Genomic DNA, 19,209 nt, shown 5'->3' on the forward strand with positions numbered 1-19,209 from the left:
TGTTAAATATAATATGTTATAACTGTAAATACAATTATTCGTGAGACCATACACTGCACTATACAAAAAGGCCATAAGTAAAGCATTAGATTTATTGCCATTTAATATCATTAGACACAAATGGTATACAGTATATATTTTTTTATTTTTCTAAACAGTCTTCCCATATGTTAAATAAAACCCAATTACAGTTTATATAAATGAATGTAAAGAAGACTCTCACAGTGCTCTTTTGGTGTTTTTGATGACTGGCAGCAGTCTCATCAGTGCTTCATCAGAACTTCCATATTTCTGCAGCTCAAATATTTCTTGTGTTTCTTCTGATATCAGGAGCACAAACACCACAGCTGACCACTGAGCAGAGGACAGAGTCTCAACAGAAAGATTTCCTGTTCTGAAATTCTTCTGGATTTCCTCTACGTACTCATCTTTCATTTCACTTAGACAGTAGAAGAGATTGATGGTCCTCTCTACTGAGTTCTCCTTCTCTATTTTCTTTCTGATATATTCAGAAGTGTATTTAATTTTCTCTGTTTTCAGCTTCAGTCTTGGTACTAGTTCCTTTAGGTCACTCTGATTGGACTCCAGTGAAAGCCCCAAAAGGAACCGGAGGAAAAGGTCAAGGTGTCCATTCTCACTTTGTAAGGCCTTGTTGATCGCAGCCTTGTGAAGGTGAAACAGTGGCTTTTTGGATAATTTCCATGCAACTTCTTCTTTCCAGGATTGAAGAAATGGGTTGGCTTTCTCATCTTTGTAAATCAAAAACACATAGAGACCAGCAAGGAACTCTTGGATGCTGAGATGAACAAAGCTGTAAACATTTCTTGTTGAAACAGCCTTGTGAAAAATCTGAGTGCATAACCCAGAGAACACAGAACCATCACTGACATCTAATCCACACTCCTCAAGATCTTCTTTGTAGAAAATCAAATGTCCTTTCTCTAGCTGTTTAAACGCCAACTCCCCAAGCTTCAGAATAATCTTATCAAAATACATTGCATTGACTTTGGGTTCAGGGTCATCACAGTATTTTTCTACCATCTTTAGCTGCTGAGAAATTAAGAAGTTTATGTACATCCCTGTGAGAGTTGTGGGCATTTTGTCATTGCCCTTTTGTTCCAGTAGAGGCTGAAGAACATTGAGAGAAATCCAGCAGAAGACTGGGATGTGGCACATGATGTACAGGCTCCTGATTTTCCTGATGTGACGGATGATGATTCCAGCAACCTCAGGATTGCTGTTTTTATTGAAGTATTTCTCCTTTTGCTCATCATTGAATCCTCGCACCTCTGTCACCTGATTAATGTAGTCTCGGGGTATCAGACTGGCTGCTGCTGGTCTGGATGTAATCCAGATGAGAGCAGAGGGAACCAGATGTGTTTTGATCAGGCTTGTAATCATATTACTCAATGTTGTTTTTTCATGGACACTTGTGATGCTGTCATTTTTTTTAAAGCTCAAAGGGAAGCGACATTCATCTAGCCCATCAAAGATGAACATGACCTCACCATCACCTTCAGGAAGAGAGGGAAGTGGTTCAGAACTGCTGAAGCAGAATTTGTGAAGCAGCTCCATTAGACTCAATTTCTGTGTGATCAGATTTAGTTCACGGAACGGCAGAGGAAAAATTAAGGATATGTCCTGATTTTCTTTTCCTTCAGCCCAGTCAAGGATGAATTTATTAACAGAGACTGTTTTTCCCACCCCTGCGATCCCCATCGTCAGCACCTTTCTGTTTCTTCTACCCATATTGACTTTGAAAATGTTACTGCACTCGATTGGTGTATCCTTGCAATTAGACTGTTTGAGATTCAGTTCTATCTGTCTCACCTCATGGTCATTCACTCTTCCACCAGTCTCATTCTGCACCACATATAGATCAGTGTAAATATCATTCAGGTATTTCTGATGGCCGGTCTGTGAATTACCAACCAATATCCTCTCACAGTCCTGTTTTAATTTGTTTTTCAATTTCTCTGTGTAATCATGAAGAGCTGCTTTACTGTCCTCTGTAACTGAGCCTTTAAAAAACAACAACAAAGAGTAAGTAAATATGTTATCAAATAATAATAATAATAATAATAATAATAAATGTTATATTAATTATAATAATAATATTGTAAATATATAAATATAAATACAGAATTCTGGCATGAAACTCTAGATAGCACAGTCCGATAGGTCTAACTCAGTCTGACCTAATGACATCATCACATGGCACAGCTGATTGGTTTTCTCCTGGAATGGTAACCAATGAGCTTGCTGGTCAACATTCAAATACCTGACTAGTGTTTTGCCTTAGCAGTTGCATCTTTCTTAAGAAACCCTCCACCTTCCCCAGCACCACCTGTATAGATCTGCTACGAGGTGGTTCATGTATGCTATATGGGGTTATTTCATGTATGTTATGTTTGCAGCAGCAATATTTCTTACATGCTCACAGCAGCATGTTGTGGATGTACTGGCAGTAGCAAGTCTCGGTACTTTCTCTGCCGCAGCAGCAGTAGCAGCGTAGCAGATCCATTCCCCCAAGACTAAATACATTAACATTGTCATGTACATTACCCTCTGAGAGTTGTCATGACAGAACTATAAAATCGACCTTGTTCTTATGGGTTTGAAGTGACACGAGGGTGAGTTAATGATGACAGAATTTTCATTTTAGGTTGAACTAATCCTTTAAATATGACGTTATATTATAAATCATTTCAGACAGTTATTTCATTATCTTTTTTCCACTTGTAAATGAAAATGTCACAAAATCCCTTAGCAACACCTGACAGTGATTTCAGTTTCACTTGTAACATGATTTCCATCACAGGGCACTGCTTTTAGTTGTGGGGGTTTAGAAAACAGCATGTTAGAACTTTGAGTAAATTACTTTGATGGTTTAAACATTAGGCTTTAAAACACATGCAAATCCTTTGATTGGATAGAACTGCACTATCATGTGAACACAACCATGTCTATAGGACAATTATTCTCATTATGTACTATTTGTCCTATTTGTGAAGTTTATATATTATAAATTCAATTTAATAATATATATTTGCTTTAAATTTTGGATAAATGAAGCAGTAATTGATGACATCAAATCACAAGTCTATTGGCACTGATGGCCTACTGGTAAGTGCACTGACAAGTAACACAATTATGCTTCTGGTGACCTGGGTTTGAGTCCCGACATTGTGTCCTATGCCAATCCCTTTCCTCTCTCTACAACCAACATTTTTCCTGTGAATCTCCACTGTCCTGTCTGCTAAAGGTTTGGGACAAGGAACTCCCGCTTGCTGCACTGGAGAGTGGGCGTGAACCAGATGGCTTGGCCAAGCATCCGTCTTCTTATGGTTTGAGACACTTCAGTACATGAGGAGTGCATGAAGAGCTGACAAAATCATGAAAGGCACTTTTGTTCTTCTAGAACACATATACTGGCTTCTTCTTACTCACCACCCTTGATGCTGGGGCAGCATGGGGGTACACTGATGTCCCTCAGATTCAGTGTGTGATTGTCGGTAGATGCACATGAAACCGCTTCAGCATGGGGTGCACAACCAAGTCCCTGCCATGATACTCTCTATATTGCTGGTGGCCGGGGTACCCCTGGCAAAGGTCTCCAGGTGTGTTGTTGTAATAACAAATGCCTCTAAGATAGGCTGGGGTGCCATGTGCCATAGACATAAGGTATGCAGTCTCAGGGACCTGGACGTGCTCTCGGCTGCATTGGCATATCAATTAGACTTTTTGACAGTGGTTTTTGCCCTGAAGGTCATACTTGGGTTCAAGCAAAGCACGTTAGTCTGTATGGACAACACAGTGACGGTGGCTTGTATTTGTTCCTGTCATGTCACATCTTTGGAGTCAGCAGAGGCTAAAATCTCTGCAGGCCATTCGTATTCCAGGTGTCCTGAACTATGCAGCAGATTTGTTTTACGACAGGTTACACTCATCGAAGAGTAGAGTCTCCATCCCCAGAAGGTCCAGCTGATTTGGCAATCTGACCAGGTACAGATAAATCTGTTTTCCTCCCTGGAATCTGCTCTGTGGCACTCCCTGATTAAGGCTCTGCTCGGCATCAATGCACTGATGAACAGCTGGCCCAGTCGTCTTCACAAATACTCATTTCCCCAAGTAAGCATCATTTCACATACAGTGGGCCTTTCATCCACTATGATTGCGGTATTCAGTTTTAGTCGCAATGGATAAAAGAAGGCGATTTTATGGATGGAACTAAATGCCATGAATGAGGGTGAGTCTGATGTGGGGGAAATATCAGGGGTGAATGTGTCCTGTCCATCCAAAGTGAAAATGGCACCGTGCATGGAAATGCCGAAAAGTGCAGATAGCCAAGGACAATAATGTGCACGATGAATGCACAATGCAATACAATACAAATTAATACAAATACTCATTCATGTTTTGCAATTTTTATTGTTCGCTATTGTGTTATTTATTTTTGTCAGGTTGTTTCCAGAAAAAATATGTTTCTGATCTATGTAATTAATTAAACAATTTTATTGATTACTCTAAGTCTATTGGTGTAGTTTTCTTATTCAAATCAACGATACATGATATAACTAAAGTTTATAAATAATTAGGTGAAACTGTGGGCTTGAATTTATGAATCATGCATCTTATGCAGTGCAGTGAATTAGGCTATTGTTCATTATTGTCTATTTAGGGTATTTTAGGCTCATTTAAATAACATTTTAATATGTCATGAATGACATTTTATTATATTATTACACCACCCAAATATGTATTCTCATTGTCATGGCAGGCTGGTTTAGCCAATATTCACCATTAAGAAAAGTGATTAGAGTAACCTGCTTAAAATACCCTTGAACAGGACAAAAACATAGTTGAATAATAAAATGTTTTTTTTTTTAATCGTAAGACTCTCGACCGTGGCATAATACCGTGACATAATACGTTTTTTGCCAATATTAAAACAGTAGTCATGTGTATGGGAAAAGTTTATCTTCTGGCGATTTAAGGTATACAACGACCCCTGGCAGTTCAAGTGTTAAAGTTCCCTTTTTGAGAATTGGATCACTTTTCCATTATGTAGCCGCAACTGTGAACTGCCTCTGATGGATTTAAGACATTATCTCGACTCAGCAGCTTTTGTGTCTTAATCAGCTTTTTCTGTATACATACTCGCACTGACAATCGAAACATCCGTGGTTTCAATCAGGTTTTTCTGAATGAATGACTCTCTCTATCTTTTGCTTTGTCTGCATCAAGACCCGCTTGTAGCCTACTGCCTTTTCAATTAGTGCAGTTCAACATGCATTTTTGCTTCAAAGACATCTGTGATTAATATACTTCCATAAACTTGGATGTAAGTATATATTATTTTATAGCTGTAAAACAGTGTTGTATTACCTCAGTCTTATTGTTGTTAATATTGGTTTACCTTGTTCTTCTCTTTGCTTTTCTGCTGTCTCTGAGCATTTCAGTTAATCCGTGAGCAGATAGAAACGATACATATGGAATGAGGGAAATAAACGGAATATATAGATAAAAATTAAGTGAAAATGGTAGTAAAGTTAGTGTCTGATTAAAATCACATTACCAGTCTTTACTAAAAAAAGTGTGTCTTGTCATAATTATGTACATGTACCTTTTCTTGTAGCAGTTGAGTTGTAAAAGTTTACTTGTCCTGTGAATGTGTTTCCAGTCAATAAATGAGCATTTACAGTTGCACATGTTTCAGCTTTCACATCAACACTGACTCCAGTCTCAGTGCTGCTGTTAATCTGTCCTGGGGCTTTGTCAACTGGAAGAGAACGTAAAAGAGATTTATGTTTCTTACAAAAATTTATCAGAGATCAAATCAGATAAAAAAAAATACTCAAAGATCAAAGCTGCTTATTGTAACACGTACAAGGGTGATCAAATGTTAAAAGACTATTTCCATGATAAACAACGGGAAACTTACTAAGTTAATATCTAAATGTCTTATTTCAATATGCTTACATTGTCGAAATTAGTTTAAAAATGACTCTCTATTAATAACAATCTTAAAACAAAGAAAGTGAATAGCTGTGGTTCAGATTGGTTCAGCTCAGGTTCTTTATATTACAATAATTAGATTTTAATATGAATAGTGTCACAGTGTCTGTTCTGTTTTTCCCTGGGTGCCCACTAGTGGTCTCACTTCCCCATAGGCACCTCACCGCAGGCACTACAATTCCCACAAAGCCTTGTCCCTTCATCACAGTAATTGCACTCCTGTTAATTGCACTCAGGTGTCTTCACTTGATAGTCATTACCCTGCCTATATTAACTGGTCTGTTTCTGTTTGTTTTCATGGAGTCCATACTTTCCGTCAACCAGTTTCCTCGGGTTCCTAGTTTCGAGTTCCTGTTCTTGTTCCTTTGTTTGTTTTGGATTGATTTTTGGTTTTGACCCCCTGCTTGTTGAATTCTGATTTTGGATTTCCCATTAAAACATACTGCTTTTGGATCTCTCGTCTCCTGGGTTCCTGATCGTAACAGAAGGACTCCATCATGTCTAGATCCAGCGGTGTGGGACTTCATACCCGTTCCCCAGCCAGTATGGTGGAGCAAAGGGCGAGATTCATCAAATTAACCACCCTCCGCCAAGAGGGGAATGAGGTGGGTGGTGTGGCACAAGTGGCCCTGAAAGACATTTTTTACACGGGTCTGGATGAGATCAAATGGAAAAGAAATGGATCAGTTGGACGCTTTTGATTTTTGGGAATTCATTTTTTACCTACTACATCAGCCTCCGTGGAATACCCCAGCCACACCTGTCTCTCCCGGTGGGATGGCCGACTCTAGACCAGGGTCTACATACGGCAGGACCGCCAGCCCAGCGCCACAGCACAAGGTGGTCGCTAGCCCAGCGCCACAGCTCAAGATGGCCACCAGCCCAGTGCCACAGCTCAAGATGGACGCCAGCCCAGCGCCACTGCACAAGATGACAGCCACAGTTGACCCTCCAGAGTCAGGTCAGGTCCCCGTGGACCCTTCAGAGTCGGGTCAGGTCACCGTGGACCCTCCAGAGTCGGGTCAGGTCACCGTGGACCCTCCAGAGTCGGGTCAGGTCACCATTGACCCTCCAGAGTCAGGTCAGTTCACTGTTGACACTCCAGAGTCGGGTCAGGTCACCATTGACACTCCAGAGTCGGGTCAGGTCACCGTTGACACTCATGAGTTACGCACTACCACAGTTAGACCTCAGGAGTCAAGTCAAGTCACCGACTATCTTCATGAGCAAAGGCAAGTCGCCATTTATCTTCATGAGCAGAGTCAGGTCACCAATGATCTTCATGATCAGAGTCAAGTTACCATCGATCTTCCTGAATACAGTCTAAACACCACGGATCTACCAGAATCTCTCCACGTCCCTGCTGAACTACCAGAGCCTCTCCACGTCCCTGCTGAACTACCAGAGCCTCTCCACGTCTCTGCTGAACTACCAGAGCCTCTCCATGTCTTTGCTGAACTACCAGAGCCTCGTCACGTCTCAGCCGAACTCTCTGAGCGCTCGATTGATCCTGTTGTGGCCACCCTTAACCTACTCATGTTCTCTGTTTCAGTCTCTGCTGTTTCAGTCTCTGCTGAACTACCAGAGCCTCTCCAAGTCTCTGCTGAACTACCAGAGCCTTTCCACATCTCTGCTGAACTATCAGAGCCTCTCCACGTCTCTGCTGAACAACCAGAGCCTCTCCACATCTCTGCTGAACAACCAGAGCCTCTCCACGTCTCTGCTGAACTACGAGAGCCTCTCCTCATCTCTGCAGAACTTCCAGAGCCTCGTCACGTCTCAGCCGAACTCTCTGAGCGTTCGACTGATCCTGTCGTGGCCACGGAGGCCACCCTTAACCTGTTTGTGTTCTCTGTTTCAGACTTGCCTAACCAGACCTGCTCTCCTGTGTCATCGATCCCACTGTGGTGGTCTTCGGTGCCGCCCTGGTGGGCTCCTGTCTCGACCGCATGGCTGTGGTGGTCTTCTGCGCCGCCCTCGTGGGCTTCTGTCTCGACCACACAGCTGTGGTGGTCTTCTGCGCCTCCCTGGTGGGCTTCTGTCTTGACCGCACGGCTGTGGTGGTCCTCTGCGCCGCCCTGGTGGGCTTCTGTCTCGACCGCACGGCTGTGGTGGTCTTCTGCGCCACCCTGGTGGGCTTCTGTCTCGACCGCACGGCTGTGGTGGTCTTCTGCGTTGCCCTGGTGGGCTTCTGTCTCGACCGCACGATTGTGGTGGTCTTCTGCGCCGCCCTGGTGGGCTCCTGTCTCGCCCGCACGGATGTGGTAGTCTTCTGTGCCGCCCTGGTGGGCTTCAGTCTCGACCGCACAGATGTGGCGGTCTTCTGCGCCGCCCTGGTGGGCTTCTGTCTCGACCACTAGGATGTGGTGGTCTTCTGTGCTGCCCTGGTGGGTTTCTGTCTCGACCGCATGGCTCCAATTCCACCTTGCTCCACCCCTGGATTCCTGCCCTGTCGGTTTGGCCCTGGGCCACTGAACTTTCTGTTCTCTCCTGGACTTGTGTTTTGTTGTTGTTTTTGTTTTAGTTTTTTGTTTTCTGTCTGTTTCCCTTTATGGACCTGGCCCTCCATCCCTCCCCCTGGTCCTCCGACGGTCCACCTCCCTCCTGGTCTCTGTGTTCCTTGGTCTGTTCGTGTGTTCAGGTGGAGCATCTGGTAGCTGTTCCGTGCAGGAGGGGGTAATGTCACGGTGTCTGTTCTGTTTCTGTTTCCCTGGGTTTCCACTAGTGGTCTCAGTTCCCCATAGGCACCTCACCGCAGGCACTACAATTCCCACAAAGCCTTGTCCCTTCATCACAGTAATTGCACTCCTGTTAATTGCACTCAGGTGTCTTCACTTGATAGACCGGTTAATATAGGCAGGGTAATGACTGTTTCTGTTTGATTTAATGGAGTCCTTACATTCCGTCACCCAGTTTCCTCACGTTCCTAGTTTCGAGTTCCTGTTCCTGTTTTTTTGTTTGTTTTGGATTGATTTTTGGTTTTGACCCCCTGCTTGTTGGATTCTGATTTTGGATTACCCATTAAAACTCACACTGCTTTTGGATCTCTCATCTCCTGTGTTCCTGTGTTCCCGATCGTAACAGAATAGATCTTAAATATTTTATGGACTTCAACAGTAGGATTTTTTAAAAATAAAATATGTAACTTATAAACAAAAATTAAGTTAAATAAGTGAAATACATTGAATTTCTTAGGTCTTGAAATATAGAAGATAGAACAACACATGATATATCACACTGCCATAACTTATTTATTTATTATTTATGGTTTTTTTTTTCACAAAAATAATGCCAAGTTAAAAAAGCCATGGTTGAAAAACTAAGAAACACCCTTTGATTGAACTGTTTGTAGATCTACTTTTAGCAGCAATAACTTGAAGTAATAATTTTCAGTACGACTTTATCAGATTGTTCTGGAGGAATATTGGCCCACTCTTCTTTACAACATTGCTCAAGTTTATTGAGGTTTCTGGGCACTTGTTTATACACAGCTTTCACCACAGCATTCAGCTTTTCTTTTTCAGCCATTCTGTTGTCGATTTTCTGCTGTGCTTTGGATCCTTGTCCAGATGCATGACCCAGTTTTGGCCAGGCTTTAGCTGTCAGATGGATGGCCATACATTTGACTCTAGAATACTCTGCTATACAGAGGAGTTCATGGTCGACTCAATGAACCTCAGGGGCTGTGGCTACAAAACAAGTCCAAAATCATCAGCCTTCCACCAGCATGTGTGACTTTTGGGATGAGGTGCTTGTGCCAATACGCTTTGTTTGGTTTTCTGAGCATTATGGCCAAACATTTCAACTTATCTCAAGTCTTATGGTTTGTTCAGATGCAACTTTGCAAAAACAAAGAACCAAATTATTTTTTATATCCTGATATGGAAAACCATGCAATTCAATGGGGTGTCCTAACTTTTTCACATGAACATATGCAAAGCACTGCAGAGAATTGTGCGGTTAGCTGAGCGCATCTCCGGGACATCTACCTCCACCCAAGTAACGATCTTTTCAGATTGCTGCCATCTGGTAAGTGCTTCCGCAGCCTGATGGCAAAAACCGAGAGACTCAGGAGGAGTTTCTTCCCCCAGGCCATCAGGCTCCTAAACTCAAAACCAGCCTCTTAACATTTTCATGTCTCCACTCAATTTTGACTTTTCAGTAAGATATTCATCATTCCCTACCTCACATTGACATACTGACAGTGTCAACCTGTTTGCACATTGGCCTCTTGTACATTCCTGTGTATCTTAATATTTAAGACTACAGTATAATGCACATATGCATATTTTCTATTGTACATCCCTGTGTATCTTAATATTTAAAACTACAGTTTACTTTTTTTTTTAAATGATCCAAATAAAGTGGGAACTGTCCCATTTCTCATGAATAGGCATTTTGCAAATCCTGAATTAAAAAGCTTGTAAGATTTGACGTGCTGCTGTCATATCACTGTAGCACCACTGACATGTCGCAACAGCTAAATTTTGTTCTTAACATTGACATTCACTGGTTACAGTTTAATCTTCACCAAACACAGACCCAAAACAAATAATTTTTAAATAGATGTTTAGCTGAGTTTAACCATTTATAGTTGTTTTAACAGAGCCTTTTTTGTGGTTAAAAGAACCTACACTAAATGTCGGAAGATCAGTTCACTTTCAGTGACTCATCTTCAGTGTGAAAAGGTCTGAGAGCCATCACAAACTACAAGACACCATCCCCCTGTACTGAGGTGAATCAGGCAACAGTTAGTGAGACTGGGAAATTCATGTCCAACAGCTGCTCCACCAACACTGGTGCCCCCAGGGATGAGTTCTTTCCCCACTGCTCTTTTTGTCTGTGAGTTGTTGTTGTCTCTGTGTACTGGAAGCTTATGTTGCTAAAACAAATTCCTTGTATGCGCAAGCTCTTTCTGATTCAGATTTTCTTTGTTCTTTAGGTTTTGTCCTTGTTTTTCTTTGTTCACTTTATGTATAATACAAAACCACTGCACAGCTGTAAGTCTTTCTGTTATGCTAATATTTGTTACCTTGTTTTTCATGGTGTCTCTTTGTGGTCTTTGGGCGTTTTTGTTGATCTGCAAGGAGAAAGAAAATTAGAACAAAGAATGTACAGTATCTGTAAAATGCTTTTGTGTGTGTTCATAAACAGCTCTTGTAAAAACAAACATTCTATGAGTGGAGTGGCAATCAAACTGATTATTCAGAGGTTTGGTATGTGCTCAAAGCCCGCATGAACTAATCTAGAGGTTGTTCTGACTGTTTCGCATTGCAATTTGTGTAATGCTAGCTTAGGTTTGCAGATGTGGTTACCTTTGAGTTTGTTCTCTAAGAGTTCAGCAAGATGATTTTCATTCATCTTTCTAAGGACATTCAGTGTGATCTCCATAGCTCCCTCTGGTCCACAATGGGCAACCATATGATCCACTGTTTCAAAGACATCTGCCTTTTCCACATCAACAATTGAAGCAAGACCATCATGCTTTAAGTGCCATTTGAACTTTTTCAGTTTTTTATTTTCTAGATGCTCCAGTGTCTCCAGAAGCTGAGGTAAAACAGACATTTTATTCTGTCATGGAATCTCTTCTGCTGGACAAAAAAAGAATTGTCTTACCACACTAGCACTACAACTTCAAAAACAGCAGTTCTGTAAACATGTTGATGGCCCTATGCACATACATATATTAGTATTTAAACAAGGGTGCATACAGCATTTGACTGAAGAGGATGGACTTATTCATACATTTATTATATAACCAGGTTTCAAAAAAGATTAACTTTACAGTAAAAATCAGCATCTAAGTAATAGACGACCAATCTAAACCATGGCCTACGCCATAGCCTGACATGCACCTCTCCAAAAATCTAACAGCATTCTACACAGACCGCAAACGCTGTGATTGGTCTGCTGGAAATCCTCCCCTTCGGATGCACTTGAGTTTTGTGTGCGTTTATGTGCACTTTAATATATTTTAATGTTATACCTTCTAATATAAAATAAAACAAAGCAAAGAACAAATTTCTTATTTATTATACTAAATAAATTAATACAACAGTAGTTGTCAGTGAAAAACATGTTGATCTGCCGTGGTACATGTCCTTGTGGAGATGGAAAGAATGCCATCTTCTCCTGTTCCGTTGTTGTCTTCTTTTTGCCACAGTCACAGCTATAATCCTTCTTCCACGAGCCGCTTCATTTTTGGCTTTTATCGTGATACTGCAGGTTACATGAACAACATGCACGTATACACTGCAGACTAGCGGTTTGCATGTGTACTGCATGTCGACACGGACAATGATGCAGAAGTATAAATTAAAAATGATGCTTAGCCTATGGCATAAATGCTACTGTGTAGGTCCGATGCAGAAGTATAAAAAAGGCTTAACCCCTTTGCGTGCAAGCATCGGCGACGGCCCCAGTTTATTATTGTTTCACTTTCACAGCATTTTAATCATCACTCTATTACTTGATCTAGTAAAATGTTTACACGTTATGTGAAAACTAGTACAAATATATAATTAAATTAAAAGAGACTTACTCATGTTTATGATCTCTGCTGAATAAAGCACTTCAATTTTTTTTTCCCGAGGAAATCCAAATCTCAAATCCTGAGGTAGTCAACATCACATCTTTTTGGGGTGAATTATGTCATATTCCTCTCGTCGCGAAGCAAACAGTAAAAGAAAAAAACTTGAAGAACAGTCTTGCTGCGCTGTCTCCTGGGGCCCGTTCTTCGTACGTCGTTAACTCAGTTAGCTGGATTTGAATGTTGACGATTTGGCGTGATCTTGGATCATTTGGTTCTTCAAAGCTCATCCAGGAGCTGCTGTCATAGCAACAGGTCCGTAAGCTTAAACCTGCTCGGGAGCAGCTTATTTCATGTAAACAGGATTAGATCGCTTCTTTTCAACCAGAACTGATACTCAAAATATGTCTGCTACCACCTCTACTTTATTACAAGAGTATCGTACTGATCCAGGGACAATAATTTAAAATAATAATCATTAAAAAAATTATTGAAAAATAATATAAAAATGCTGTGTAGTCCATAACACCCTACTATAGACACAGCCAGTTTTACTCACTGAAATATTTATTTGTCTTAAAATTATTACTTCATAATTGTATTAGAGTCTTACACACATGCTATACAGATAATAGAGTCGTGCATTATTTTGAGTGATGACTGCTATTATAAGAGTGGCTTGATGGAGCGCAGGAGATGCAGATAACATGATATTGACCCTTAAGAAACTTTCATTAATGCTGTCACGTAACAAATCTGTCCAAATATAAAATGAAATGAATAGATAAATTTCTACATTGAAATAAAAATGTAAAAACTGTACAAATATTATAAATTGCGAATATAAATAATTGGGAATCATGAAAAATTTTTTAATAAAATAAAAACATGCATCTATTATCGGTTTCATGTATCTATTATAACATTTATGTAGTTTTGTTTGCTTGGCTGTTTCCTTATAAAAGTCCAGAAATTTGTCAAGTTTTTCGTCGGGTGTCATTTTAAAATATCTCAATTATCGCAATTATCTCAGATAACTCAATCCAGCGATACTAATCATACACAACAGGTGTGTTTGAAGAACCCAATTAGCCGGATCAAGATTAGCACGATGATATCATCTTGGATGTGTCATTTGATCTCGGATGTAATAAGCGACGTACGTAGAACGGGCCCCTGTTCTGTGGGCGTATTCAAGCCGTGCGCTTCAGTGAAACATTAAAATCTGAATTGTGCGTTCAGCGCGGGGGCGTGGTCACATTAGAAGATATTGAAGGGAGACATGAAAAACGGACATCGGGTTGTTTTCATATGGATTACTTTATCACAGAATATTCGTTTTCGGCAGCACTTGTTTAGTTTAATGTAGACATGCCAGGCTTTCTATAGATATACCCGTCATATCTCGTTGAGTATTCACGTCACTGTTCATTTTAATGACGTGTTTGTAAATGAAGATTGCAGACAAAGGCTGCAGACAGCACACCTTGTTTGTTATATCTTTATTTTATAAATGCACAAAGTTTTGTTGTTATGTATACAAAAAAAAGTAGACCCTTTACAGATTCGATTGATGTATTTCTCTTATCTGTACGATTATTATTATTAAGTTCTTTTCAGGGTTTTCAGGAGAAAATGCCTCATAACACATACAAAGGGGTTAAAAGGTCTATTCTTGCTCAAAAACCCTCCACTGTGGCTGAATTAAAACAATTCTGCATATTGTCAACAGCGATGTGAAAGACTCATTACCAGTTATCATAAACCCTCAATTGCAATGGTTGCCACAACCAGTTATTAATGCCAGGCAGGTTAGGGCAGCCTTTTCCCCTTAGTAAAGTAAATAATTATTTCAAAACTTCATTTTGTAATTACTCTGATTATCTTTGTGTAATACTTAAATTTGTCACAACCTCCGTGTCGGGGTCTACTGTTTTTCTCCAATCTCCACAATGATGTGGAGATCATGGTTATGGGTCGATGCCAAAGATATAAGAGCCGCTTACTAGTTATCTCTCCCCTGCTTCGACAGCATCCCCAAAGACCCTGATGCTGCCCACTAAGCCTGTCAGAACCATATTGGCTTTGGTGGGTAAAGCATATTTAGCGACTGGTCAGGCTTCACACCATGTTGCTGCTTGCAGGCCTACCAGGTTGATTTGCTTGGAGACCTAGATGAGGGCGGGCAATTGTGAACTCTGATATTTCTTAAAGTCAGTTAGCATTAGAATTAGCATTATCACTGTTTTCGGGCCAGTACTACTCAATATTCATATTAATGTTATTTTAAGTGTACTATGTGCTGCTCTCAGGGCAGGAGTGAGAGCATATTTCATATCATTTTTTCATATTACTGTAATATAAATATATAAAATAATAATTTTGAACTATGCAATGCTCAGGGCATTGAGTACTCAATATTCATATTACTGTTATTTTTATTGTACTATGTGCTGCTCTCAGGACAGGAGTATTTAATATTCATATTACAGTTGATTAGGCACTCCTGGTTTAAACTCTAAGCTGAAGATAAAGTAGTCTAAGAAAAAATATTCTAACTTATTTGTTTAATATAATTATTGTTCATTTTCAATTACTCCACCAGCCTCGCTCCATTCCCACGGCTCTCGGCCACCTCCCCACTCATCACACAGACCAAGAAAAATTTGCTTTGCCCTGTCCAGGCTTTTTTTTGCTTAGATCTTATGATGCAAATCTGAACAGCTGTTTGTCTGCTATGTTCTGCCTAACAAGGGGTCCTCAGCATCTGAGCAAAAGATGAGCAAGTGGATAATTGAGACTGTTTCTCTTGTATATAAATGAGTTGGCCGTGTTTGTCAGGGAGTATGGCTGCTTCTAAAACTCTTCTGTCTGGAGCTTAACTTTGAGAAGCGATGTGGCAATGACAAGTTATGACTTTAACCCTGTTTCATGAAGAGCGAACAAAACACTGCATCATCTTGCCATACTTCCTGCTTGTCTGTCTGCAACTGTTTGGGACGGCTTTATACTTCCCTTGTACATGACGTCACCCACCTATGATGTTCCGTCACACCATTGGATTGATTTCACATGTGCACATTTAACCCAAACATTTTCTCACAATTCTGAGAAAAAAAGTCAATATTTTAAGATATGAATTCAAAATTGAGAGAAAAAAGGAGAAAAAAAATATTAACTCACAATTCTGCAAATGCAATTATACTTGAACAATTCTGCAATTTTCTTGCAATTGCAAGTTTATATCGTATAATTCTAACACATCATCACGTAATTCTGTCTATATATCATGCAATTCTATTCCGAGAAATGTCAGAATTGTGAAATAAAAAGACATAATCCTCTTTTTCTATTCCATGGCAAAAATAAGTTTCCATAGTATCGAGCCGTCAGTGTGAAAGGGAACTGAAACTGGCTGTTTAGTTTGGCGAACATGTCACTGCACTAGAATAATAGCAAAAGTATGGAAAGAAGAAAGACACACGTTGATCACATTTCAAATAAAAAAACATCACTGTAAAGCTGCTTTGAAACAATCTGTATTGTAAAAGGCACTATATAAATAAAGGTGACTTGACATTCCCATAAACTGAAGCTACTGTATGCAGTCTGTACCAGAAACAGAAATTATTAGTTCACCTTACGAGTCTTAGAGTTCGAGTTGTTAATTATTTTGTCATGTGACCAGTTCCTGTGTTATACTGCATTTAATTTAATATATATTTTTTGTCAAAGGGTTGCATAACCATGAGGATGAAAACTGAAGCTTGTGTCGCTGTGTTTGCTTAAAAAAATATATCCATTTTTGAGACTGAGACTGTGGCAGTCTCTGCAGCAGCTGGGTTCTAAGTTGAAAGGAGGCATTTACTTTTTTGTGTTTCTGTATAGTCCTAGACAAAACTATTGCAACATAGTTATGTGTGTTACGTCCATAAATGTTCTTGTTCTTGTGCCTGTCTTTTTCTCTCTCTCTCTCCTGCTTGCTCTCTCTCCCCTTTTCCTGTAGATCCCTTAGGCCGCCTCCCTTGACTGCTGATTGGCTCATAAAGCTGTCACTCATCATAAAACAATATGACCTATCCACTGCCAGTAAAGATAAAAGTATGCTGAAAGAAGGGAATGGAGACCTTTTGTTTCCTGCTTTTTTGCTGTCGGTTTACTCGTGTTTCACTTGCTTTATTTATACAAAAATCCTTGGTATTTTTGTTCAGAAATTTGGGATCCGTCCCACTTTTTGAATTTGCCTAGAAAATTGGATAGGGAAGATGTCGTGTGACTATATTGTGCAAAACTTAGGTAACTCAATATGTTTAGAGACCCTAGGTAAGAGGTGAACGCCACCACTGTATGTTTAATTTTTATTAGTTGAATAGGGAAGTATGTGGCGCTTGGGCCTGAAGATTTGCTTTTTTTTTCTTTTCTTGCGTTAGGTTAGAGTTTTAAAATAAGCTAGAAGGGGTTTTGTTTTGTTTTTTCTTTTGGCGTCATTAGCGTCCACTTTCTCTTGGGTTGATGTGTGTTTTTTTTCTTTTTGTCTTCAGAACCAGTTAAACGGCTAATTCAGAAAACAGGTTTTCACAGCCAGTCTTCTAAAACCAAACACCCACAGCCAAGGGCTGTTTACAGTTGAATGGGTTTACAGGAATCAGACTTATTAACTTTCTAAGCTGTTTTCTCCATTTCTTTACATTTGTTTGAATTTCTGTATTTCTATGTTTTTAACTCTTTTGTGTATAACAACCCCAGGGAACTTAGGCAAAAGAGTGTTAATGAAGTTAAAATGCTGCTCATTGTAGACAGAACGAGTATTATAATGTTTCCCTTATAGACACAGTATTTAATCAAAACTGTCTGCAGATGCATGAAGAGTTTCTAACCGTTAAGAGTACATAAGAAATACTATTTTAAGAAAAAAAACTCTTGCTAATAAATTCAGTGATTACACACCATGTGCCAACAATATCAAAATCTGTAGCTTTCTGATTCACCCACTAAAACACTCGTTTGTTTGTGACAAATTTCAATAAAATCATCAGAATGACCTCAGCACAGCAATTACATCTTAAGATGACATTCATACATGAAAACAACTAAAACATGAAACTCACCTCAAAGGTAATATTTGTAGATCTTTCTTTTTCCTTCACTGACCTGTCAGTAGTTTCTTTCACTTTTAGCCAGTTGAGAAATGTCATCCCGCCTAAACTATGATCTGCCTGCAGTTAAAATGAAAGGTTCATTCTCAGGAAATGCTGCTGAACTTCCTAGGAAGCTGTTTTACAAGTTTGTGAATATGCATTTTGTTTTATCAAAAACAATTTTTATTGTTTAATTTTTTTATTGTTTATTATTTAATCTTTGTTAATGTGTTAAGGTTCAATTACGGTTGCAGACAGTAAAATTTTTTGGTTTAAAATTTAAGTACAATAACCTTAAGTACAATAACTACTTCACAGCAGTTATTTTATAGTAATGTTTTGTTATTTGAGTGGTTCGGGTAGGTTTTCCCAGGAAATTTTTTGCATTTCACTGTGTTGTTACGTCATAAAGTTATTGTCCCAGCAAGTAGGCTATTTCATGAAGATCCAGAAGGCTATATAGCCTTTTCTCACAGCAGCTGGATTAACTGGCAGAGCAGCTGGTGCAGGGATGGACTTCTGTCCTGTAGTGCTGCTGTCCTGTCTAGTTTAGCTTAGTGATGGGAGATATTAACCTTTTCGAAGCTTCAAATCAGTTGAACCAATTGCTTCACAAAATTATTCAAAACTCAACATGATAGTGATGCCTGCTGGTCAAAACTGTTTAAATGCAACAAAAACACAGGCTAAAGCATACAATAAAACAGCTTTTAAAAGGTAAAACAAACCGATTGCAAATGCTTTCTTGAAAGTATAATATATTAAATTCATGATTCACAGAGATCAATAATGATAGTTATCATGTTCATGTTCTAGTTAATTCTACCAAATACCATGACATCATTTTCAAAATAACTGAGGTTATGTCCATACCGCAAGCAAAAGTTCCCCGTATGGATTTTTGTTTTTTTGCCAAATTTAAAAAGCAAGCCAATTAAAATCAACCACAGTGAGCAATATAAATCAGAAATGAGCACTAAGGCTTGTCAAGCGTAGTCTAAATCCCTACTCGGACAGGACTAGTTTTCTAAACTACGTTTAAGTTTAGATTCTTATCACCTGACGTCTGTGTTTTTAATGTACCAATTCGGCCGGGACAGTTTTGTACATCTGGGCGTTTCAGACAGGGGCGTAGCCATCTTATATATATATATATATATATATATATATATATAAAACATTACGATAAAACATTTCTGTAATCTATATAGTCTACTAGTCAACAATTTTAGAACAGTAAGATTTTTAATGTTTTGAAAGAAGTCTCTTCTGCTCACCAAGCCTGCCTTTATTTGATCCAAAGTACAGCAAAAGCAGTAATATTGTGAAATATTTATACTATTTAAAATAACTGTTTTCTATTTTAATATATTTTAAATGTAATGTATTCCTGAGATTAAAGGTGAATTTTCAGCATCATTCCTCCAGTCTTCAGTGTCACATTAATCAGAAATCGTTCTTAATATGCTGATTTGCTGATTATCGATATTTAAAACAGAAGAGTACATTTTTTCAGCATTCTTT

The 19,209-nt window shown here is 39.3% G+C and overlaps 1 protein-coding gene across 1 annotated transcript in view; it reads right to left on the reverse strand.

The window, feature by feature from the left end:
* The window catches only part of LOC132106001 (NACHT, LRR and PYD domains-containing protein 3-like), a 49,916-nt gene extending 38,333 nt beyond the window's left edge, over positions 1–11,583 (reverse strand). The window contains exons 1-2 of the mRNA XM_059511582.1: positions 11,334–11,583; positions 224–2,021 (exon numbers count right to left, since the gene is read on the reverse strand). Of these exons, the coding sequence (XP_059367565.1) occupies positions 224–2,021; positions 11,334–11,583 (2,048 nt within the window). The remainder of the gene's footprint in view (positions 1–223; positions 2,022–11,333) is intronic.
* Between the last annotated feature and the right edge of the window lie 7,626 nt (positions 11,584–19,209).

This window comes from Carassius carassius, chromosome 26, assembly GCF_963082965.1.
Source record: "Carassius carassius chromosome 26, fCarCar2.1, whole genome shotgun sequence".
NCBI classification, from domain to species: Eukaryota; Metazoa; Chordata; class Actinopteri; order Cypriniformes; family Cyprinidae; genus Carassius; species Carassius carassius.